The following is a 25678-nucleotide window of genomic DNA, read 5'->3' as shown; positions in this document are numbered from 1 at the left end:
TGGCTTAGCCACAGCCTGGGGGATGTTTCCAGAATGAGATTTTCACTCTGCAGCGGAGTGTGCGCTGATATGAAACTTCCTGGCAGATTAAAACTGTGTGCTGGACTGAGACTCGAACTTGGGACCTTTGCCTTTTGTGGGCAAGTGCTCTACCAACTGAGCTACCCAAGCACAACTGACACCCCGTCCTCACAGCTTTACTTCTGCCAGTACCTCGTCTCCTACTTTCCAAACTTTACAGAAGGTCTCCTGCGAACCTTGCAGAACTAGGTTCGCAGGAGAGCTTCTGTAAAGAGTGAGAACAGGGTGTGAGTCGTGCTTGGGTAGCTCAGTTGGTAGAGCACTTGCCCACGAAAGGCAAAGGCTCCGAGTTCGAGTCTCGGTCCGGCACACAGTTTTAATCTTCCAGGAAGTTTCATATCAGTGCACACACTGCTGCAGAGTGAAAATGTCATTCTGGAAACATCCCCCTGGCTGTGGCTAAGCCATGTCTCCGCACTATCCTTTCTTTCAGGAGTGCTAATTCTGCAAGGTTCGCAGGAGAGCTTCTGTAAAGTTTGGAAAGTAGGAGACGAGGTACTGGCAGAAGTAAAGCTGTGAGGATGGGGCGTCAGTCGTGCTTGGGTAGCTCAGTTGGTAGAGCACTTGCCCATGAAAGGCGAGTTCGAGTCTCAGTCCGGCACACAGTTTTAATCTGCCAGGAAGTTTCATATCAGCGCACACTCTGCTGCAGAGTGGAAATCTCATTATGAATATGGTTAAGAGACATTGCTTGTTAGACTTAGAGATTGAAGTACTCTTGGACAACATCTCAGAACTTGATGATCTTTCGGGCAACATCGGCAATTTTTCAGAAAATGAAGATGATTCACATGAATTGGAAACCTGTGCTGCTGATAGAAACGATAGTAATGAGTATGAAGAAGCTAATGCACAAGTTTCCATTAGTAAGGTTTGTCAACAGACTGCCCTGCATAATGAATGGTGTCATTTTGTTGCACTCCCTGAATTGCCTCTGTTTGAAGAAACAAGTGGAATTCAGGTTCCTGCTTATACGTTATCAACAGAACTAGACTGTTTGTTGCAATTTTTTATCACAGCATGTTTCTAAAAGCCCTCCCAGGGGACACCGCCTTATAGTAGGCACCTTCAGTGCCGCGCGGGAGGGTTTGCGTGCTTCGGTGAAGTCGAGAGCTATGCCGGCGGTAGCATAGCTACTGGCAGGGTCTCCCAAGCCGGACTGGTCTCGACAGAGGAGCCAGACAAAGTGTGTCCCACAACATAGGGCAGGGAGGGCTCTAGAGGCGTAGTGAAGCCAGCTTCCCTAGAGGAGTAAACCTCATACAAATCCTGGTCCTCCAGGTTGGGGGTTGGGCATGGGACTAATAACCCCATACTGTAAAAAAAGAATATTACGGAAATTCAACAGAAGCCTCGGAAACTGGATGGAAAGCATGTATCACGACCCCGGCAAAGGAAACGGATAGAGGATCTAACAGTAGCATCGTGGAATGTGAGGACAATGCTTCAGCCTGGAAAAATGAAAGAAATAGCCAATGAAATTTTAAAATTCAAATATGATATCGTAGGGCTACAGGAAATAAGATGGCAGGGGAATGGGCAGATAGATAAACCTGAGTACTCATTGGTATATAGTGGACCAGAAGAAAGAACAGGCCAACTTGGAACAGGGTTTATAATAACTAGGGAAGTTAGGAAAAGCCTTCTAGAATTTGAACCCATAAATGAAAGGATGTGCAGACTCAGACTAAAAGGTAAATTTAGGAATATATCAATAGTTAATGCACATGCGCCAACAGAGGAAAAAGAGGATATAATTAAAGAACAGTTCTACGAAGACTTGGAAAAAGTATGCTGTGCAGTACCTAAATATGACCTGATGCTAGTAATAGGAGATTTTAATGCAAAAATAGGGAGGAATGAACATCCGTATGGAGTTTCTGGAACATATTCACTACATGAAGAAAACAATGAGAATGGAGACTTACTATGCCAATTCGCAGCAAGGAATAATATGATTATTAAAAGTACCTGCTTTCCACATAAAAGGATCCATCTGGGTACTTGGAAGTCTGCATCCAATGGAGTAGTCAATCAGATTGACCATATTTTAGTGATTGCACGCCACTCCACGTCAGTTACGGATGTACGGAGCTGCAAAGGACCAAACTGTGATTCAGACCACTTTTTGATAAAATCAGTCTTGAGAGAGAAACTGTCACTAACAAAGGGCAACAGAATGGGAAAGATGATGAAATGGAATACAGACAAACTGAACATCCGTGATAAAGTAAAAAAATACCAAGTAACGCTAAGCAGAAAGTTGAGCAATGAAGAGACCACAGTAGGAGTAGGTGAAAGGTGGAACAGGTTTGAAAAAGCCATTAAGGATGCTGCAGAGGAAATAATAGGCATAAGAAGGAACAGAAGAACCCAGGAGTGGTTTGATGAAGATTGCAGGTCGGCAATAGAGGAAAAGAACAGGGCAAGAACAAAAATGCTGCAGAGAGAAACCAGAAATAATGTGGAACAATATAGAGAATTAAGGAGAAGAGCTAACAGACTGTGCAAGAGAAAGAAAAGAGAGTGGAATAAGAAGAAATTTCAAGAACTAGAAGAACTAAAGGAACAGAGTGAAATAAGAAAGTTCTATCATGCCATAGGCAAAATGAAGAATAGATTCCAACCAAAAACAACGACCTGTTCCAGTAAAGATGGGAAAATGATAAGGGAGGAAGAACAGATAGTGGGAAGATGGGCAGAGTATTTCAAAGATACACTAAGCACCAGCCTAGAAGATGAAGAGACAGCTACACAGGAGGGAAGAGTGGAGCTGGAAGTAGACAATGAAACCAATGAGGCAAGAAAGCCAACACACAAGAGGTCTCCCAGGCTGTGCACAAGTCAAAAAACAATCGAGCCCCTGGGGAAGACAGCATAATTGCTGAATTAATAAAAACTGGTGGTGAGGCTGTAATAAAGAAACTGCACACATTAATATCAGATATATGGGTAACAGAAACTATGCTGGAGAATTGGAATAATAGTCCCCATTTATAAGAAAGGGGACAGAACAGCATACGAAAACTATAGAGGTGTAACACTCCTAAGTACAGTTTATAAGATCTTCACAAGTATATTAAACGAAAGGATACAGAAGTGTGCAGAAGGCATACTAGGGGAATATCAGTGTGGCTTTCGACCAGGCAGAGGAACAACGGATCAAATATTTGTGATAAGGCAAATGATGGAAAAGTTCTATGAATATGATATAGATCTGCATTTCTTATTCATCGATTTCAAACAAGCCTTTGACAGCATAAATCGGCAAGAACTATACAGAGTACTGAAAGAAGTTGGTATATGTGCTAAATTAATAAGACTAATCAGAATGACAATGACAGAGACAAGAGCAAAAGTAAAGGTCCTTAGCAGAACAAGTGATAGCTTTGACTTTAATAAAGGTGTGAAACAAGGGGATAGTCTCTCCACTGTCCTATTCAACGTAGCCCTGCATAGTGCAGTAAATAAAATCAACAAAAGAGGCACCATATTTATGAAAACTAGCCAGATATGTGCATACGCTGATGACATTGCTATAGTAGGAAGAAATACCAATACACTCCTAGAAACAAACCGGGCAATAGAAACAGAAGCCTTAAAAATTGGCCTCATAGTAAATGGAAACAAAACAAAATATATGGTAATGTCACAATCTGAGGCCAGAAGAACCCCTAAAAACCTAAACATCAATGGGAAATGCTTCAATGGAATGTCCTCTTTTAACTACTTGGGAGCCCTAGTAACAAATGATAACAGTATTGGAAAGGCTATAAGGGAAAGAATACAAGCAGGAAACAGAGCTTACTTTGCAAATATGCAGCTTTTCAAAAATAGCCTTGTTACAAGAAAAACTAAACTGCTAATACATAATTCCCTAGTCTGCCCAGTTTTCACATACGGCTCAGAGGTATGGACGTTGACAGAACACGATAAAAATGCTCTAAGAAGCATTGAGCATAAAATACTACCCAAAATCTATGGGCCAATAAGGGAGGAAGAAGGCTGGAGAATACGCTACAATGCCGAATTACAAGAGTCAATACAAGGCAGGGACATAGTAAAATTTGTGAAATCTCAGCGAATACGATGGCTAGGACACTTGGAGAGAATGGCAGAGGATAGAATTCCAAAGAAGATGATGAAAGGTATGATCCATTCAGTTAGGCGAAAAGGGAGACCTAGAAGAAGATGGATCGATGAGGTAATAATGGATATCAGCAATATGGGAGTCCGGGGGTGGAAAAGAGCAGCAAATAACCGAGAAGTGTGGAGGGAGATTGTTGAAGAAGCCAAGGCTCACCAAGGGCTGTAGAGCTACTGAAGAAGGAGAAGAAGATGTTTCTAAAAGTAAAGTCAGACAAAATATATATTACACTGATACTATTTCTGATCTTCACCATCAGATCAAAAACTTTATGGAAAAAATGGAGATCAGTGAGGACACATGAATTATACCAATCTTTTGCAAACGTTTTGCATGTGTGTGTTGTAAAGAATCCTAAACTTAGGGATTATTGGTCTGAAGACCCTGTGCATGCTTCATCATTTGCTTCTCAGCTAATATCACAATACAGATTCTTTGCCATATTCAGGATGCTCCCTGTGAACAATAATGCATTATGGGTAACTCGACAAGAACCAGGCCATGACCCTCTGCGTAAAATAAGACCTGTTTGGGACATTTTCACAGAAAAATGCAGAAAAGTATTTCATCCGTCACAAAATCTGACTGTGGATGAAGCAATATGTTCTTTTCGAGGAAGAATTGGATTCCGTGTTTATATGAAAGACAAACAAGAGAAATATGAGATAAAATTTTATGTTGTAAGTGATGCTCAAACAGGTTACATGTGCAATGGTGAAGTTTATACTGGAGGAAAAGGAAATGTTGACAATACTGCCAAATGCCTGCTGCTGAGGCTATGTTCCTATTACTTGGGAAAAGAACATGTGTATGTGGATAGATTTTATACAAGTCTTTCAGTCCTTGAAGAACTATGGGAAAGAAGTACATTGAGATTTGGAACTGTGATGAATAGGTTTGCCTAGAGACCTAATAAATCAAAAACTAAATGACTTTTCTTCTCAAAGGACACCTTTTCTGCTTGAAATGGAAAAACGTGATGTACACATGTTCTCATCACAGCATAAGATGACTGCTTCGCATGTCAGTGTAAAATCCAGGAGTGGATATGTTGAGGTAGTAAAGGCAGATGTTGTTCTAGACTACAACTTGTCTAAAACAGATGTTGACAGAGGAGACCAGCTGACGAGGTACTATCCCTTCCAGCGAAAAACTGTAAAATTTTGGAAAAAGATTTTCTTCCATATTTTTATGAGGGCAGTTGTGAATGCCAACATTATTCAAAATATCAAACACATGTGCATTAGCAGATTTTATATGTAAATTAGCATAGCAATTGGTTAAAAAACGAGGAGCAGAACTAAATAAAGACACGCATTTAGCATCTGGAGTTGCAAACGCAAACAGACTCACAGCATATCATTTTCCTGAGAAACTGCCTCCAACAAAAAAGAAAACAGACCCAACTAGAAGATGCAAGGAACAAGGGAAAACTGCAGGAAAGGTAGTGAGAAAAGAGACCAGATACTACTGTAGGCCATGTAACAGGTCTTTGCGTTCCCAAGTGTTTTGAAAGATTTCATACCCGAATGACATTCTCTAATTTGTAAAAATGAGAAAAAAAATTGACAATAAAACACTTTACCTATAAATGAAGCATTTAGTATTTCCTGCTGACAAGTGATTTTAAATCAATAGCCTACCATTTCCTGTGACTTATGAAAATTTTGTCCACTTCGGGGAAAAAGAAATGCTGAAAAACAGTATCTTTAGAGTAATATCTACAAATCCCTGTATAATTTATTTGTGCCAAATGTATACATATTCGTAAAGAGTAAGGATGGAAGGTTAAGCTGATATAGTGCCTAAAGAGGTAAGTGGATCAGTGAATTTATTAAAAAATTGTAAATTGTAGCAAATTTCCTCAGGATCCAGGTATTAACTGGATTGCCGACCCATTAGGCTCCAGTGAGAAATGTGTGACCTGTGGAGGAAGTGTAAATAACCAGAATAATATGTCTGAAGTGACGACATCCCATAGTGCTTGGTGCAAGTAAAGGGAAGCTAAATTTTCTGGTTACCATTGGCAGTGTGGCAATCAAACTGTTATTGAATGATTTCGTAAATCCAGAACTACTAAGGAAATGTTTGTATGGGAAGACTCAGAATGTGAATGAATCCTTCAATAATAGTGCATGTGCCTAAAAATGTTTCTATTGGCCTCATGACTGAAGTTAGTGTGTCTGACGCTGTAATAACTTTTGGTGGTGGGAACTATGAAACACTGAAGGTAGGTATGAGATTAGCGCAGAACACTGATAGAGGTCTGTGAGAACTTTAAATGCTTCGAGTATGCCGAGCAGAGTTTGCTGTTTAGTAAATGACAAAAGAACCAAGAAAAAAAGAAGAGGGGAAGTATTGGGTGATGGTGACATTGGAGAGGACACAGGATAATTGGAGTGTATTAAAGAGTTAGAACTGTAAGCATATAAAAGTTTATGATAACAAAAACTTGGAACCTTTTTTTTCCTATAAATGACCATCATTTCAGGAAGTATTGAAGATAGAATCATGAAATTTCCACTGCATGCCAAGAATAAGATTCAGCACATGTGAAACTAGAAAAATAAAAATGTCCTACTTTCTTCACTTTTTTATGTTATGTAGTCACAAAATTCTGCTATAAAAATTAAAGTTTGCAAAAAAACAACATACCTTACCTCTTAATACAGTTTTTGCAGTAATTCTAATCCAGTATATATCTACAAAAGCACATTCATTATATCTACAAAAGTACATTCATTAATTATGGAAAGTGGGAAGTCGGCGACTTATAAACTTCCCGAGATAATGGATCACAAAGTTTGATAATTTAACTTTGGCAGCATGGGACATGCAGTGTTCCCTTATAGTTATCTGAGTGGCCACCTTCAACAGAGATTAAAGCAGAAGAATTACAAAATACAGTGAAGGAAAATTTACAATTCTAGGTGGATGACAGTATTGGTTAAGGATTTTGATCTCTTTCTATTTTGAAAAAGAAAACCAGCAAGATTTTTTCCCTCCACACCCTTCAACATGCTAGGCATACACCATGTGAAAGCGGTATTTTTTATAGACCTGGAGACTGTTCAAAAGAATGGATTATACAATATAGACATGTATTCATATCCCCTGCAGAATCTGTGATCATGTTGACATCTGTTGGGTGTCCAAGTTAACTGTTTCAGCATTCCACGTTTCGTTTACCCAGGAGCAGTTTCTTCTAGCCTTCTATAACCTAAATCCATTTCCTACTGTCCTATACTAGAAGTAAATATAGACTTAGAAGATGTAATGTAACAATAAAATTATGTTACTTAAGATCTAAGTGTGAAAGCATATGAGTACCAGTATATTAGTCAATGGTGATAAAAACAATGCAACATAAAGATTTAAAATTTCTTTTAAAGCGTGATTATGTGGGCATGGTCATAAACATGTGCAGTAAAAACAGAAAATGTCCTGTAAAAAATTTCCTTCATCTATTGAAACAATTAATTTGTATGTTTTCTATGAGGAATTTTGGAACCTTTTCTATAAGAGAGATTGAGTACTACAATTGCACATAAACCTAAGATAGAAGAGGAAGGGAAAAGAAACCATTCCATAAGTGGAGTATGACATACTAACATGCAAGCAAAAAGGCAATACCATGGTGAATCAGTCATTTTGTGCCATAGCCTGGACTTTTGTTATCTCTGGTGAAAGAGAGCTAATGAACTGTTTGACAGCTGCTGCACTCAAACAATACAAAAGACTTCAGTTATCTCTGATGAGAGAGAGCTAATGAGTGTTGTAATCAATGAATTGAAAGAAAAGTAAACGCAATTACCTTTGATTGAGAGTACTGTAGTAATGATATAGTCTGATCAAACAGAGCGAATGTGTCTTATTTTTTTATCTATGAAATTGAAACAATGTGCATGTGAAGTAATTGAGAAAGTACAAGGAAATGCAACACAAAAAGAGCAATAAAATATGTAAAGGGAAGGTATTTTGAAGATTATAACATTTAATGAACAACTGTATGGTTGAACAGGCATACACCAAGATTCGGAACAAACATTAAGTATGAAAGAAGGCTAATAAAGAGACACTATCCTTTATTAAAGCAAGATGAATTATGTGATATACATTTTTTTGTAAATTCTGATAAAAAATGATTATGTAAGAAATGATGAATCAAGACATGTCACAAAGAAAGAGAACGGTAAACATGAAGGTAACTTTCGTAATGTGTGTAGTTAGGAATTTAAAGAAATCATTGATGATAACTGTAAAATTTATCCTACGGGTTTGGTCTTAAGTGACTTTAAATAGAGATACAAAGAATAATTGGAGAAAACTAAAAGTTGTGGTTATTTGGTTGAAATTTTCAAATGTTAGATGATGTTGGTAATTAGCCAAGTAAGTTTGATTACACAACATTTTTCATCTCATTGGAGGCATCTGTGGCGTAACATATCGATTCTGCGGAATAACATGTTCCATTTCTAACATCTCAGGCCAGCAAAAGATTTTCGTGGAAATAGGGAATGTTGCTTGGTAGTTTTTATGTGTGGAACATCCCACTGTGTACCCTCTGGTTTGCCTTATGTGGGGACTGGGTGCAAAAAACATCAACTCAGAGCTTTAACAATGCATGATGGTAAGTGCGTCTCCACTGGCTGTGAAGACCCATTTGTGCCATGGTGTTGCGGCGTGGCAGTGCCTTGGAAGTCACAGAACAAAGGGCACGGGCGAAAAGTCAACGTCAGAACAGTTGAGGATTATACATGAGAACTGTCAGTCTGCAGTGTATCAGTACAGCAATACATGTTGTGATCTATTTTGAGCTACAAGTTAAAAGAGATCTGGTTCAGCTACAGTTGTAAATGAAGTTGTTCATTGCACTTATAATACAGAAGAGTTATCGCAAAAGTGATTATGTCATTTTAGTAGCTTGAATAGACAGGCCCGCTACAGCAAATAACTCAAGAACAATGATCCCAAGATATTTGTAAGGTAAAGTTGGCACACACATCAGCGAAGTGACAAATCGTGCATGGAGTGGAACAAATCATAGCAGATACCCCATCCTGTTACAATTTGGTTGAGATTTCACTGTGCTATCCATGATATACAGTTTAACAGCTCACTGGCAGCTTCTAGAAATAGCCTCTTGTTTCCGCATGGCAATCAGCCGGGTGTCAGTCGGTCATGTGTTCCAGGAGCATGGCATCGAGGTTTGCCTCAGCTGTCAAATTGTGTGTTATTTTGCATGATGTTCAGTCCTGGTCTAGCAAAGCTCGCTTTAGTACTATAATTCGTAAGTTTGTGTGCAGAGGGAACACTTGTGTCTTTATTTCACGAATTAGATGACAAACCATTTTCAAGCTGGACATCTGAAACAAAGTGTGCTTGTAAAGATAAGTGATATGCATCTCACTTAGACATTAAAATAGTTGATGGAAAACAAAACAGAAAATTACAATTTTCTTCGTATAAAAAGTATCCTTAGCTTACAGGTCACTCTGTAACAACCTGTCTTTCCGCTCCCGGGATTGGAATGACTCCTTACCCTCTCCCTTAAAACCCACATCCTTTCGTCTTTCCCTCTCCTTACCTCTTTCCTGACGAAGCAACCGTTTGTTGCGAAAGCTTGAATTTTGTGTGTATGTTTGTGTGTCTATCGACCTGCCAGCACTTTTGTTTGGTAAGTCTCATCATCTTTGTTTTTAGATATAAATAAATTGTATTGTTACACATGTGTTTTGGTTGATGGGTCTGGTATTAAAAAAGAACATTCTTTGAGAGTAAGTGTGACAAAAAATTTTGACAGAAGAAACATGGCTGAGTCGTGTGAATTGAACATTCAGTTTCTGAAGGAGCCAAACTTCTAGCCATAAAACATAATGTGATTCTGAAACAAAAATAGATTCATAATTGAGAGACTTATTGATGTTGTTTGTTTCTTGGGCAAGCAAAAGTTTTGCATTCAGAGGACACTTTGAAGATGAAAGTTTTGATAACAAAAGGAGTTACTTCGAATTATTGGTAATTTTATTTACACAGGAACATTGATCACTTGCAGAGCACTGCTTGGTTCAAAGGAACATCAAGCACAATTGAAAATTAATTTATTGATTTGGTTACTGATGTCGTTAATAATCACATTAAAGAAGAGTTACATTCATGTGAGTTGGCTGGAGTACAAGCAGGTGAAATTCTGGATGGTTATTGTAACTCAATAAATGAGCATTATTCTCAAGTTTACCCCACAAGATGGTTACCCAGGGTTTTCACACTGACAAAATTGCTCAGGGTTTATCAGAAATAGTTCTCAATGCACTTTATGTTTTGGGAGATAACTGACAAAATATTGAGCCAAACATGATGCCACAGTAATAATGTAAACATGGAAGTGTCCAAAATTTTGTTAAGCAAAAATGGTCATGAGCTATATTTTTGCACTGTTGGGTTCATAAACTTCATCTAGTGCAGTTAGTCTTTTCATTTACAATCTTGTGGCATTCCATTCATTTTTAAGCAAGTCCCCAAAGAGAAAACAACTCCAAATCAAGGATCCGGATTGCCTCAAACATGTACTACACACTGTAATTTCAATTCACGAGCTGTTCAACCATGAGTTGAAAGACATCTCCAAAATATACATGCAGAGTCATTGAACAGTGCTTCTGGCCTGTTAAGCATTTTTAGTAAAACTCAATTCCTTTCCCTGCTTTACCTTTACAAAAAAATATTTGTGTATATTGACCATCTCTATGTACTTCTTCAGACAAAGTTGCATGTGATTTTAGTGCAATGCTGAAATCGAGAAGACCATCTGTTTGTTAAAGGATATGAGATTGGAAGAAACTATGACCTCCTGTATTGAAAGCTACAGTAAGAAATTTCACTGTGAAATAAGTACAAGACTGTAACATTCAGTTCATTAAGGTGTTATCTTATGAGATCTTAGATAACATGATATCACAAATCAAAATGCGTTTTGGAGAGCTCCAGATTATTCAGTTGCTGGATAAGAATTAGTTTGGAAATTATAAACCAAATTTTCAACAATGGAAGTGAACGGCCTTCTCACAACTTACCATTCTTCAACAAAGAATGAGTGGAAAATGAGTCAAGAAACATTTATATTGACAAACTTAAATATGCACCACCTTCAGATCTTAAATTCGTAATGGACAATGATCTTCAAAATATTTATAATGAAGTAACAAAGCTTATCAAATTGATTCTTACATCCCCTGTCACTAAGCTCCTCCTGAGAAGTATGAACAACCTTAAAAGAATTTTAAAAATTCCTTGGGAATTCAATGACAAATGATAGATTAAGTTCTCTCTGCACAATTAAGAAAAAAAAACTGGTTGAACAAGTGGTCAGAAGTTTAAACATATGCGATTGATAACTTTGAGACACGAGTATCTCCTGGATAGATATAAGGTAAGCCGACCCACAATTAATCCATTTGCTTTGCCACAGGATTTGCATATTATCCATGCATTCCAAACACACTACAGTAAAATAACTGTGCAAAAGGCATTAACTTTGATGGAAGATGTAAAGACCCAGACCCTTCAAGGTGTCAATTTAGATGCTTTACACAGTGTTGTCAAGGTATGAAAAGACTGAAGAATCCACAATCTCCAAAAGCTATCGAAAAGTGGGATTCATTCAACCTGACAAAGGAAATGTATCAGATCTGATTAATAATGGTGACACTAAAATTCTATGTGTTTCATTGTGGGTAAGGTTACAGGGTTTCCTCTCCAGACGAGTGAGCATTTTAATAATAATTTTGTCACTGTTGAAAATGAATGTGTCTAAGACATCCATATACAGGAAATCAATGACAGTGTATGAAGTGATAGTGACAGTGGTGTTCCTCAGTTGCAGTCGTAAATGCAGCAGTGAAGACAAAAAAAAAAAAAAAAAAAAAAAAAACATCATACTTATGCTGTAGATGCAGATGTTAAAGCTGGAAAACCATATTACAGGAAAACATAAATATAACTCACAAGGGTCATTCAAATTAAAGGTTAGTTCAAAAAAAATAATTTAGTAATATTTTATCAAGTGTGTTCTTAAAAGGCTAAAGTGTGATGTAGTACCCCCACCTGGAATCTCGGTTGCTATGAAAGATTGATCTGTACGTAGCCTGAGGTCTTGGTTGATTTGAAGATGACAGTTTGGTTACTAGTTTGGAAAAGCCAGTGAATATGAAATAAAGGCTGTGATGACAGATCGATCTGTAGTGTAGCACCATATTTAATGCACTTAACAATAGCCCATGCATTTTCTATTACAAATTTTAGAATAGCTGGACGAGTTCAGAGTACTGTGTTCATCTGCCAACATCACTTTTCCATTACACTATAAATGATGCATTTTGGAGAGAACTTTGCTGCAGTGTACACTTGAATTGCATTTTTCGAAAGCTGCAAGTATAAATGTGCCAAATATGGCACCTTAGCTTCGCAAACACACAAATCAACACGGTCGTTGCTTGGTTACTTGGTTTCCTCTCCCCAAAATGTGTCATTCTTAGTGTGATTTGCTGTTGTAGTGTGTTGGTAAATCTAATGTCAGTGGTTAAACATAGTACAGAATCTAAATAACTTTTATTATGTAAGAAAAAAGCCCTGACAAGTATTTTGATGCCTATTCCATACACATACCATACATAAACTACAAAATGAAGGGGGAAGGGGACCCTATACGTAGCCATTACTGCTTAAAAAGTCATTTCCCGCATTTTTTTAAAAGTCCATTTAATTATGTAAAAATGGAGTTGCACGGTATGTTAATAGCTGAGCTAACAATTTAAGTTTCTTTGTGCAGACACCTAGTGTTAACTTCTAAAAATTATCCTTCTTGATATAAGCTGTCATTGTTTGCTTAACAAACTTAATTTTTCTTCCTGAGCATTTTATATGAATGCAGTGATCCACAAAGACAGTCTGTTGAGCCTTTTGAGGGATAACAGCCTTTTTAATTTGGGTTTATTTTTTAATGAAATTACCCAATACGACTGTTCCATTTACAACCGAAAAATATGTTTTTATGTATAAAGACTGAAATGCCAAGTGAAAATTTGTACCAAGGGTGGGAATCGAACCCAGATCTCCTGCTTACTAGCCAGCTGCGCTAGCCACAACGGTACAGTGGTTCGCACGACTGCACAGATTACCCTCCTTGTGTTAAAGTAGACTGGGGCAGCAGTGAGAATTTGTATTGAGGAGGGAGGCATGCCAGAGTAATCCAAAAGGATATATGCACCACTGATTTGATTTCCTGGTGCGTCTTTACCCCTCTAATCAGTAGGGGACTTTCCACAAGCAAGTAGATTGCTTATCCTCCTGACCTGACAATTGGAATTGAGATCAACGTAAACATCATTTCCGTCCTTTTTGTTGCACATGAGAACCACACACATTGCATGTTGTACCACCATACAGTGAGACCTTCAGAGGTGGTGGTCCAGATTGCTGTATACATCGGTACCTCTAATACCCAGTACCATGTCCTCTTGCATTGATGCATGCATGCCCTTATCTGTTGTGGCATACTATCCACAAGCTCATGAATGCACTGTTGGTCCAGATTGCCCTACTCCTCATCGGCAATTCTGTGTAGATCCCTCAGAGTGGCTGATGGGTCACATCGTCCATAAACAGCCCTTTTCAATCGATCCCAGGCATTATCTATAGGGTTCATGCCTGGAGGACGTGCTGGCCACTCTAGTTGAGCGATGTCATTCTCAAGATGTGCACGTTGGGGGCGCGAATTGTCATCCATGAAGACCAATGCCTCGCCAATATGCTGCCGATATGGTTGCACGATGGATTGGAGGACGGCATTCACGTGTTGTACAGCCGTTACTGCGTCTTCCATGACCACCAGCGGCGTACGTCGGCCCCACATAATGCCACCTCAAAACAGCAGGGGACCTCCACCTTGCTGCACTTTCTGGACAGTGTGTCTAAGGCGTTCAGCCTGACTGTGTTGCCTCTAAACACGTCTCCGACTATTTTGTGGTTGAAAGCATATGCTACACTCATCGGTGAAACGAACGTGCTGCCAATCCTGAGCAGTCCATTCAGCATGTTGTTGGGCCCATCTGTACTGCGCTGCATGTTGCAAAGTGGACCTCGCCATGGACGTCAGGAGTGAAGGTGCGCATCATGCAGCCTACTACTGCACGCAGTTTGAGTCGTAACATGACGTCCTGTGGCTGCATGATTCAACATGGTAGTGTTGCTGTCAGGGTTCCTCTGAGCCATAATCCATAGGTAGCGGTCATCCACTGCAGTAGTAACCCTTAGGTGGCCTGAGCGAGGCATGTCATCGACAGTTCCTGTCTCTCTGTATCACCTCCATGTCTGAACAACATCGATTTGGTTCGCTCCGAGACGCCTGGACACTACCCTTGTTGAGAGCCCTTCCTGGCACAAAGTAACAATGTGGACGCGATCTAACTGCGGTATTGACCGTCTAGGCAAGGTTGAACTACAGACAACACAAGCTGTGTTCCTCTTTTCTGGTGGAATGACAGGAACTGATCGTTGTTGAACCCCCTCCGTCTAATAGGCGATGCTCATGCATGGTTGTTTACGTCTTTGGGCGGGTTTAGTGACGTCTCTGAACAGTCAAAGGGAATGTGTCTGTGATATAATATCCACAGTAAGCGTCTCTATTCAGGAGTTCTGGGAACCGGGATGATGCAAAACTGTTTTTGTTGTGTGTATAATCGTTCACTCTGACAATACTCATTGGAGAACTGGGTGATGGGAATGGCAGTTTCGATAGGAGTAGAAAGACTGTGCGATTTCGGACTGATGTTCACTTGTTCTCAGTCGCTACCAACCTCAGCTTTCAGTAGTGTGTGGTAAAAATATCTTCACTAAACATAGAAATAAATTTAAACCATTTCATGTTCAATTACATACAACTTTTTTTTTAATTTTTTGTGTTTCAGGACGTGCCCATGCATCCATTTCAAAAATGGAATGCCATTTTTAACGATATGAACGTAAGGATAGTACAAAATCCAGTCCCTGAGCGGGGAAAATCTGCGACCTGACGGGGAATTGAACCTGGACCGCTTCAATTAGCAATCCGTTGTGTCGATCGCGCAGTCATCCAGACGGACTACATAAACCATTGTGATTATGTAGATTTTCCCAGCGTAATAAATGTTGGTGCTCTTCACGGATTTACAGCCAGATTTCATTGTTCTGACGATGCGATGTTTCGTTGGTCCAAATGACCACTACCTTTGGGTGAGATTGCAGGTGCACAATCACGCAGGAACTGAGGTAACATCAGCTATGACGACTCCCTTATACCCTGGGAACGCTGTGCCTGCATGAGAAGAGGAACGGCTGCCCTCTGGGAAAAGAAGAACCGCAGCGCCACAGGTGGCAAGAACTAACAAGAGCAATGAATCGTAAATTAAGATGAAACTGGTCGAAAACCAGGTCGCTGTTGTTTTATATCTGATAAAATAGGATTCCATATCTTGCTTAGAGGAACACCTTTATCTCTATTAATAATGTCAACAATGTCGGCCTGTTTCTGGGGTATAAAGGAGCTGCCGTATCTGGTGATACCTCGGTTTCGGCGTGTTTGTGCACCTGCAATCTCAACTGAAGATGGCGGTCACATTGACCGTCGACATGACGTGTCAAATGGCTCTGAGCACTATTGGACTCAACATCTACGGTCATAAGTCCCCTAGAACTTAGAACTACTTAAACCTAACTAACCTGAGGACATCACACAACACCCAGTCATCACGAGGCAGAGAAAATCCCCTACCCCGCCGGGAATCGAACCCGGGCGCGGGAAGCGAGAACGCTACAGCACGACCACGAGCTGCGGACGACTTGACGTGTCGTCAGGACGATGAAATCGAACTGCATACCCGTGAAGAGCATCTTCACACATTTCTGTGATTTTTAGCTCCTCATCTTTGTAAATACTTACAGGCACTGAGCACAGGATTCTTTGCTAGCTATAGTTGACTGAACGACTGGCATATCTTTATGCCAGAATGATTTCCAAAACCAACATCATTTATTCTAACATACAGAAAGACTTCACTTGAGTGATTACATTAATAATTCTTTCGTTTCTTCTCATTTTTCTCCCGTTTTCGGGCGTCAGGGGCGCCAGGACAATGTCCCGGTTGCAGTTACGCCATTGCTCATCCTGCAGTCCGGAACCGCGAGGCTGCTACGGTCGCAGGTTCGAATCCTGCCTCGGGCATGGGTGTGTGTGATGTCCTTAGGTTAGTTAGGTTTAAGTAGTTCTAAGTTCTAGGGGACTTATGACCTAAGATGTTGAGTCCCATAGTGCTCAGAGCCATTTTTGAGCCATTGCTCATCACGTGCTTTTGTGACACCCGGTGTTAACAGAAAACATTGGATTGTTTCTCATTACAAGCAAAACTGCTTTTATGCAAGTGAAATTTTAAGTGTCCATTCGATAGACAGTCCCACGTTAGTGTAATGAGACATTCGCTTTAACTGTATGTGTTAACAGACAGCAAAATACATTGACGGAAAATAAATTCCCAGTACCAAGACCTAATTAGTGTAGGGTAAGGAAATTTCGGGAAAACCTTAGTCAAGGTATAACATATTTAAGTGATTAATTTTGCAAGTTCACAGGTTAATTTAAGCACTGCCATCAATGGCACTGAGGCAGAACCGGCTTTCATCAGAAAACACTACACACCTCCACCCTGCCCTCCAGTTATCTCTTGCTTGATACCATTGAAGTCGCAAGCGGCGTTGGTTTGGGGTCAGTGGAATGTATGCTACAGGGCGACTGACTCGGGTCTACCCTTGAAGTAACCGATTTGTAACAGTTTGTTGTGTCACTGTGGTGCCAACTCCTGCTCTAATTGCTGTTGCGCGTAACACAATGGTCTTCTGTGTCGGTAATGCCACATGGCCATCCAGAGCCCAGTCTTTTGGCGACCGTTCCATTTTGGGTCCACTGCTGCCAGCGAACATGTACAGTAGTTAAATTCCTATCAACTCTTTCTTCAGTATCCAGCTTCTCCTAGCCGTATTACACGACCCCATTCAAACTCGGTGAGCTGTTGACAATGGCATCTTTGCCGTCTTAAAGGCAGTCTTTACTAGCATTAGCTACAGCGTGTATTTATAGCAAACCTAATGTGCATCTTCATACGACAGGCGCGAAGTTTGAGTAGACGTCGTATTCCGGGTGTAGAAACATCACTGTCAGCTTTCGTTTATCTTGCACAACTCTTTGGTGGTGTTGGGTTATTTTCCCACAGTGTACGAAAAATTAACCAGCAGACTCTGCACAAAATAACATGACCTACACCTGCACAGACAGCACGGCAGAGGAGGGAACAACGGTGATGATGGGTGCATCATTTTGAACAGCCACCGTGCAGCAGGGAAGATACATTTGAACAGATGACGTCTCCACGCAGACTTACATAGTGCAAAACTTCTATGTTACACATAGGGAGTCTGAAAACATCTTTTTAACACGCTATGCCAGCACAAACAAGAATTCGACAGATATGATTGCTCAAAATCAAAAACCTCTAGCTACAGTACTGAACAAGAAAAGTACTCAGTAAGATAGTACATAAATAACAGACGGCCACTTCAGATGGACGAGTGCACAGCCTAGCAGGTGACAGCCCACTGAGGCAGCTGTCCTTCAGAAATGAACAGGTGGACTCATCCAGCATTCAGGATACGAATGCGTTTCTGTGCAGAGACTGTGCAGTAGGGGCTGGCGCATGAGGTGGGGTAGTGGGGCTGGTGGACCTGGCGAACCAGCGTCTACAGTTATGATAACCACTAGAGGGCCTGTGACTAGAGCGAGAAAGATGCTAAAATTGAAAGGCAAGGCTGTTAAGGTAGAAACACCGCCAAGTGAGGCTCTCATGTCAGGCTCCATCATTGTATCAAGCCTTTTGACTTGTTTTCACAATAGCTTTCTTCTTAAACACGAATACGCAGACACATTTCAAACACTTTTCATAAACTTCTTCTGACACGTTAGAAGTTGCAATACAGATCCGTTTACAACAATCGTAGGTACCCCCAAATCTACAAGGTTTGGACAAAGATATGAAAACATGTATGGTGGATGCTTCCATAATCAAGATAGCTGAAGTGTTTGGTGTTTCAAGAGTCACCGTATCGAAGGCTTATACCACATTACAGAGAAAGCAGAAAATCATCATCCGCCAAGTCAAAACGCGGACGAAAGTGTTCGTTGAGTGATCGTTACAGATGTTATTGAAGAGGACTGTGACAAAAAATAAGAGCACGACAGCTCCAAAAGTCACTGCAGAACTAAATCACGTACTCGTGAGCCTGCACTTTATTAGGCATTGTAAGGTATTGTGGTTTGGTGTTTCCGTATTTTTGGCCACCCCCTGTGTGTTGTACAAAGTAGGGGCATGAGGAAATAATTAAATTATATCATAGTAGTGTAGACCTATACTCTTAGTGCATCTGATGATGCAGCGTTGAATTAGAGCACCTCTTGGCGGAATTCGTAACACAATAGCTGATTCCGGCTGCATTACCTTTCAACTTTACCATATTTCTCTGATACCTTTGTTTTAAATTTTAAGACATTTCCAGGGGCAGATATGGACTCTGACCACAATCTATTGGTTATGAACTGTAGATTAGAACTGAAGAAACTGCAAAAAGGTGGGAATTTAAGGAGATGGGACCTGGATAAACTGACTAAACCAGAGGTTGTACAGAGTTTCAGGAAGAGCATAAGGGAATAATTGACAAGAATGGGGGAAAGAAATACAGTAGAAGAAGAATGGGTAGCTTTGAGGGATGAAGTAGTGAAGGCAGCAGAGGATCAAGTAGGTAAAAAGACGAGGGCTAGTAGAAATCCTTGGGTGACAGATGAAATACTGAATTTAATTGATGAAAGAAGAAAATACGAAAATGCAGTAAATGAAGCAGACAAAAAGGAATACAAACGTCTAAAAATGAGATCGACAGGAAGTGCAAAATGGTTAAGCAGCGATGGCTAGAGGACAAATGTAAAGCATGTAGAGGCTTATCTCACTAGGGGTAAGATAGATACTGCCTACAGGAAAATTAAAGAGACCTTTGGAGAAAAGAGAACCACTTGTATGAATATCAAGAGCTCAGATGGAAACTCAGTTCTAAGCAAAGAAGGGAAAGCAGAAAGGTGGAAGGAGTATATAGAGGGACTATACAAGGGCGATGTACTTGAGGGCAATGTTATAGAAAGGGAAGAGGATGTAGATGAAGATGAAATGGGAGATATGATACACTGAAAGACCTAAGTCGAAAAAAGGCCCCAGGAGTAGACAACATTCCATTAGAACTACTGACAGCCTTGGGAGAGCCAGTCCTGACAAAACTCTACCATCTGGTGAGCAAGATGTATGAGACAGGCGAAATACCCTCAGACTTCAAGAAGAATATAATAATTCCAATCCCAAAGAAAGCAGGTGTTGACAGATGTGAAAATTACCGAACTATCAGTTTAATAAGTCACAGCTGAAAATACTAACGCGAATTCTTTACAGACGAATGGAAAAACTAGTTGAAGCCGACCTCGGGGAAGATCAGTTTGGATTCCGTAGAAATATGGGAACACGTGAGGCAATACTGACCCTACGACTTATCTTAGAAGCTAGATTAAGAAAAGGCAAACCTACTTTTCCAGCATTTGTAGACTTGGAGAAAACTTTTGACAATGTTGGCTGGAATACTCTCTTTCAAATCCTAAAGGTGGCAGGGGTGAAATACAGGGAGCGAAAGGCTATTTACAATTTGTACAGAAAGCAGATGGCAGTTATAAGATTCGAGGGACATGAAAGGGAAGCAGTGGTTGAGAAGGGAGTGAGACAGGGTTTTAGCCTCTCCCCGATGTTATTCAATCTGTATATTGAGCAAGCAGTAATGGAAACAAAAGAAAAATTCGGAGTAGGTATTAAAATCCATGGGGAAGAAATAAAAACTTTGAGGTTCGCCGATGACATTGTAATTCTGTCAGACACAGCAACGGACTTGGAAGAGCAGTTGAACGGAATGGACAGTGTCTTGAAAGGAGGATATAAGATGAACATCAACAAAAGCAAAACGAGGATAATGGAATGTAGTTGAATTAAGTCGGGTGATGCTGAGGGAATTAGATTAGGAAATGAGACACTTAAAGTAGTAAAGGAGTTTTGCTATTTGGGGAGCAAAATAACTGATGATGGTCGAAGTAGAGAGGATATAAAATGTAGACTGGCAATGGCAAGGAAAGCGTTTCTGAAGAAGAGAAATTTGTTAACATCGAGTATAGATTTAAGTGTCAGGAAGTCGTTTCTGAAAGTATTTGTATGGAGTGTAGCCATGTATGGAAGTGAGACGTGGACGTTAAATAGTTTGGACAAGAAGAGAATAGAAGCTTTTGAAATGTGGTGCTACAGAAGAATGCTGAAGATTAGATGGGTAGATCACATAACTAATGAGGAGGTATTGAATAGGATTGGGGAGAAGAGGAGTTTGTGGCACAACTTCACAAGAAGAAGGGATCGGTTGGTAGGACATGTTTTGAGGCATCAGGGGATCACCAATTTAGTATTTGAGGGCAGCGTGGAGGGTAAAAATCATAGAGGGAGACCAAAGAGATGAATACACTAAACAGATTCAGAAGGATGTAGGCTGCAGTACGTATTGAGAGATGAAGAAGCTTGCACAGGATAGAGTAGCATGGAGAGCTGCATGAAACCAGTCTCAGGACTGAAGATCACAACAACAACAACAACATACGCAAGGTCAACTCTCTCCCCTCCAGGCCTGTTCATGCAACTTGGGGGACTGCTGGTATGAGCACAGAACTGGTTACATTCGGTTTAATCCACTGACAATGGGAGTATCAGGTTATACTTGACGACATCACTTCCAGTGTCAGCTTACAAAATTTGACAACTTATATACAAGGTCACCCCACTCCCCTCTGTCCCCAGGCATCTCCTAATAATTTCTGGTGTCAGGTTACTATTGACTTGAGAGGGAGTATCAGGTTACTCATGAGGCGATGCACTAGGTATGTTTGAGGTCTTCCCCAGTCCTTTGCCCTCGAGACCTTCCAGTGCACCTGATACAGATTTCCCATGTTGAGGTACACTTAACGTTGAGAGGAGATATCAGGTTACACATATGGTAATTGCATTTTGTAAAATCGAGGTCACCTCAACTTAACTGCTGTACTGCCTAGAACTAATTGATCCACTGATAAGGAATTCCAGGAACTAGTCACATGGTCTCTGGGCAGGAAAATGAAGGTCACCCTCTGGACCAATGGGACTGAAGGTCTCCGTCCTCCTCCTTCTATTAATACTGCACACTTGAGTGGGTGGCTTCATTCTAGTGCTATGCGCCATAGGGAAACGGTGTGGTTTGTTATAAATAAAAATGTTTACTCAGTTGTTGTCTGTAGCGAGTCAGGAAATAATAACAATGCTGTGAGAGATTAACTTTTGATTTTTTGTCAATTTTTTTACAAAACACACTTAATATTTCTTTCAGTCTCTGTTTATGCTTATTTCACAATTTTACGTTTCTATCATTTCTTCCATACAAAATGTGTGGGAAACAGGTGGCATAGTGTGCAGTCATACACACGCACACACACGCGCCACACACACACACACACACACACACACACACACACACACACACACACACACACACACACTACACATCTATGACATACGGTACATTCATCTCTTCTGCACATACATCCACTATAAATAACCATCCACACAGTCAATCACTCTCAAGAGAATAGTGTGAGTAGGGAAGGGTCCCAACTCCGTCCCCACAGATGAATTGTTTTTCATCATGACATGACAGTCCAGCTCTCAGTTGCAATGCAAAGTGTACCAGTTGACCTTGAGAAACAGAGACTACTAGGCATACCAAAAGCAGAACGGTGCTAACGTCCTTGAGAAAGCACGAAAGCCCTCAAGCAAGCACCTCTTGTAAATTTCGGTTGTGTACATTTTTGACCTGGTTTCCACAGCCTCCACAGTCTGTGACCCATTTGCCCCACCTTTCATCAGGTCGATACCTTCTTGTTTTGAGGTGTTATTCCATAAGGATCACCAGCCAGATATCGAGACGTTTCGTTTGTTTCAGAATTGCAAGTAATTACTTAATTGGATTGCAGCCGGTCGCCTAGTAGATGAAACTGCCCGCAACTAGACACTGAATAAGGAAATAAAGGCTTGCATTGATAGAGAACGACAAGAAATCTGGAACAGGGCAGAAACATGGAAGAGAACTTACCAAGTTTCAAGACTGTCACGCTTCCTTCTGACCAAGGGAGCTGTACACCACCTGTCAGGACATCGTGCATGTCTCAGCTACTTACTGAAAACATAACAATGCACCTCAGACACTTTTGAATGTGGAGTCAGCGGCGCCCCGGACCACAGGGTGAAGCACAGAGTCCCTATGGCGGTCAGGGAGGCGACTAGAGTGATCTAAAGCAAATTGAAATTTCAGAACTAAAAACGTAATTCTACTGTCGTGAGTTGATATAACATACAAGGTGTTTGAGATAAGTAATGAGACTGACAACACTGTATGCGATCTGACAACGCTGTGTTGTTCTACTTGTGTAGACCAGTGTGTACATCCCTTTCAGATGCTTAGTCCGAATTTCAGCCCCGTACTGCCATCACGTAATTATTGAGAGTGCCATCAGTGAAGATGTGTGAGAACAAATTCTTCCGCGACGGCACTGTCGCATAAAACAAACATTGTCGGACTTCTCGCCGCATCAGTTCAGGGTGAAACCTCGAGTTGTCAACGATTTCCACCATCATCGTCAGGTGCTACTGTGACCTCTGAAAAACGGAAACAAGCCTATGGGGAACATATCTTATCAAGAGCACAAGTTTTTCGCTGGCACAAATCATTTGAACGCGTTGAAGAAGAGCCTCGCTATGGGAGACTTTCAGCTTTAAAAACAGACGAAAACTTCGAATGTGTGCGTGCTCTTGTGATATCGGACTGATGTTTAACAATAAGGATAATACGTGAAGTGTTACGCATTTTCATCGAACATCAGATTCTGACAGAAAGGTTTGTACCAAAATAGTACCCAAAAATCTCACAACTGAACAGAAGGACAATCGAAGAAACATCTGCGTTGATCTTCTTGAGAGGATTGCCAGTGACCGCAAATGGTTCAGTCGTGTGACTACGTGTGATCAACTCTGGCTTTTTGAATACGATCCTGAGACAAAGAGGCAAAGTGAGGAGTGGCACACTGAGACGTCTCCTCAACCGAAGAAAGCTCGAGTGAACAAATCAGAGATAAGAACAACGCTGATTTGCTTTTTTGAAAATAGCATCTCATGCATATAAAGAATTTGTTCCTCCAGGACAAACTGTTATCCAAGTGTTCCACAAAGACGTCTTTCAAAGGCTTAGGAAAAGGATGATGCGAGAGAGACCAGACATTGCAGATAAATGGATGCTGCACCGTGACAACGTTCCATGACACGGAAGGGTTAGTAAACACACAATGCTGGCCGCATAAATTAAATTTGGTTGGCAATGTGTGGGCTGTGGAACTTTGTGATTTGAACCATTGTGTTTTGCAGGAAAAACACATCTTCCTTAATACCCGAAAGAGAAAGCATGCATACATTCAGTTCTTAGCTCAGAAATACGGAGGTGTACCCACAGAAGCTAAACTTTTCCCTATTCCTGTCATCACCAGGTGGAACTCGTGGTTTGAAAGTGTCGAGTACCTTGGAGAATATCTCTGTGATATAGTGGAATTTGTTGAAACTGTTGAAGGTGAGAGTGTAGCCGTCAATTATTTTAGAGCTTTGACTTCTGCTGAAGCAAAACAAAATTCAATGCCTAGCTATTTTGCTTGTTGAGCAGTGTTCAAAATGATGCAATTTGCTGCTGACATTAGGGAGCTCCAGGATACCGTTAATTCATCTTCTGCAGTCTAAGCTTGGTGACCTTGCAAAGAGCTTTAAGTTACTAGAGGACGCATCGTTTTTTTTTCCCGAGACAACTTCAGAAAAGCTTCTTAAACTGCCAGAGCATATGCAAGTACAGTTAACATCACTCTTCCAGTCTGTAGGTAGAGCAAGTCTTATAAAACTGAACCACTTGATGGAGTGTGATACAGTAAAAATTGCCATTTCTTCTATAGGTAAATTGTTTGATCCGAGAAACATAATAAAAGGCAGTTTAGACAGTGCTGAAATCTCTCAGCTGATAAAGAAAATTCCCATTCTACAAGAACTTCCAACGTCAGAATTTCTTATACCATACACATTGTTTAGGGTATTAGTAATTAGTTATTGTAGAGAAGGTAAAGATGTTGATGTCAATGGTATTCTTCTTTCCCTGAAAACAGAGTATGGACTTTTTGTGGAAGCTGCAGTGAAGACTTTGTGGAGCCCAGCCAGTAATGTTGATAGTGAGGGATCATTTTCTAGATATTGCAATGTAATGTCTGACAGGAGAACAGCTCTGACCTCCAGTAATATGGAAGTCATGGTATCCTTGTCCTTCTCAGGCTGACTTGTGTGTTGTGTACATAGACCAGGACAGGATAAATGTTTTCCAAACTTTCATGATTTGGTATTTGTGTTTTAATAAGATTCATAATTTTTATGCTTTTTCAGTTTATGCAAAATATAAGATTTTTCACTGCAAATGTGCCATTAATGTATTTCCTTTACCTTTTACTGCTGAAAAGTGGAAATAAAATTTAGCGAAATTATTGACGAAATAGAAAAAAAATAACTTTTTCAAAATGACGAAATCGGGCAAAAATTTTCACGACAAACAGGTGCCTCTACCTACGAGTCAGGCGGCGAGTACACATAGCAGCAAAACTCGCAGCAGCTGAAGAAAATGGCTGGGACGGTCGCCAGAGTATTGTGCCCAAAATGGAAACCAAAGTTCGGCAGAAAACCAGTAAGCAGAGGATTAACCAGTACCACGTTCTGAAGTGACACAGCATTCATTAGTGCAGTAACTCCATAAAACACGCATCGACTGTGAAGTGATACTCCTGTTGGAAACTAAGTTATTAGTTTTATGACACCCGACATGTATAATCATTTTGAAGTTGTGCTGGTCCTAACATGTACGAGTGTTACGAAGTGCTAAATTTATCAGGAGCTATGTATATCGGTATTAAGTACACAGTGATTGATTTTAATATCCAAGTAACGTCACTGGTTAGTCCGTGTGTGAGCAACTAGTAATACTAACAAATAACTTAACATTCCGTGTTTTTCTCGGCGTGATTGGTTTATGGAGTGCTTCCGGAGTTATGCTGATGCCTTGTTCCTTTCTTATCGTCTGGAGACCTGAAACCAACCGTTTAAAGAAAGAGTTGGTAAACTAATACTTCGCCGGCCGCGGTGG

At 40.4% G+C, this 25678-nt stretch overlaps 1 protein-coding gene across 1 annotated transcript; it reads left to right on the top strand.

Annotated features, from left to right (window-relative positions):
- The first annotated feature begins 754 nt into the window (after positions 1–754).
- Positions 755–24823, top strand: LOC126484761 (uncharacterized). Its single transcript, XM_050108357.1, has 3 exons — positions 755–947; positions 23786–24079; positions 24657–24823. Exons 1-3 carry the CDS (start codon positions 755–757, stop codon positions 24821–24823), a joined length of 654 nt encoding a protein of 217 aa, XP_049964314.1.
- Positions 24824–25678: the final 855 nt, after the last annotated feature.

This window comes from Schistocerca serialis, chromosome 6, assembly GCF_023864345.2.
Source record: "Schistocerca serialis cubense isolate TAMUIC-IGC-003099 chromosome 6, iqSchSeri2.2, whole genome shotgun sequence".
In the NCBI taxonomy this organism is placed as follows: Eukaryota; Metazoa; Arthropoda; class Insecta; order Orthoptera; family Acrididae; genus Schistocerca; species Schistocerca serialis.
The sequence above is the reverse complement of the archived record's forward strand: the minus strand, read 5'-3'. Positions and strand labels throughout refer to the sequence as shown.

What these genes read in the sequence shown, in the direction of transcription:
- LOC126484761 (XM_050108357.1), top strand. Translation starts at nt 755, where the DNA reads ATGGTTAAGAGACATTGCTTGTTAGACTTAGAGATTGAAGTACTCTTG. An exon ending in TAATGCACAAGTTTCCATTA is followed by an intron (nt 948 to 23,785) that starts GTAAGGTTTGTC and finishes ATGACACGGAAG; the next exon opens with GGTTAGTAAACACACAATGC. An exon ending in ATTTGTTGAAACTGTTGAAG is followed by an intron (nt 24,080 to 24,656) that starts GTGAGAGTGTAG and finishes CCCTGAAAACAG; the next exon opens with AGTATGGACTTTTTGTGGAA.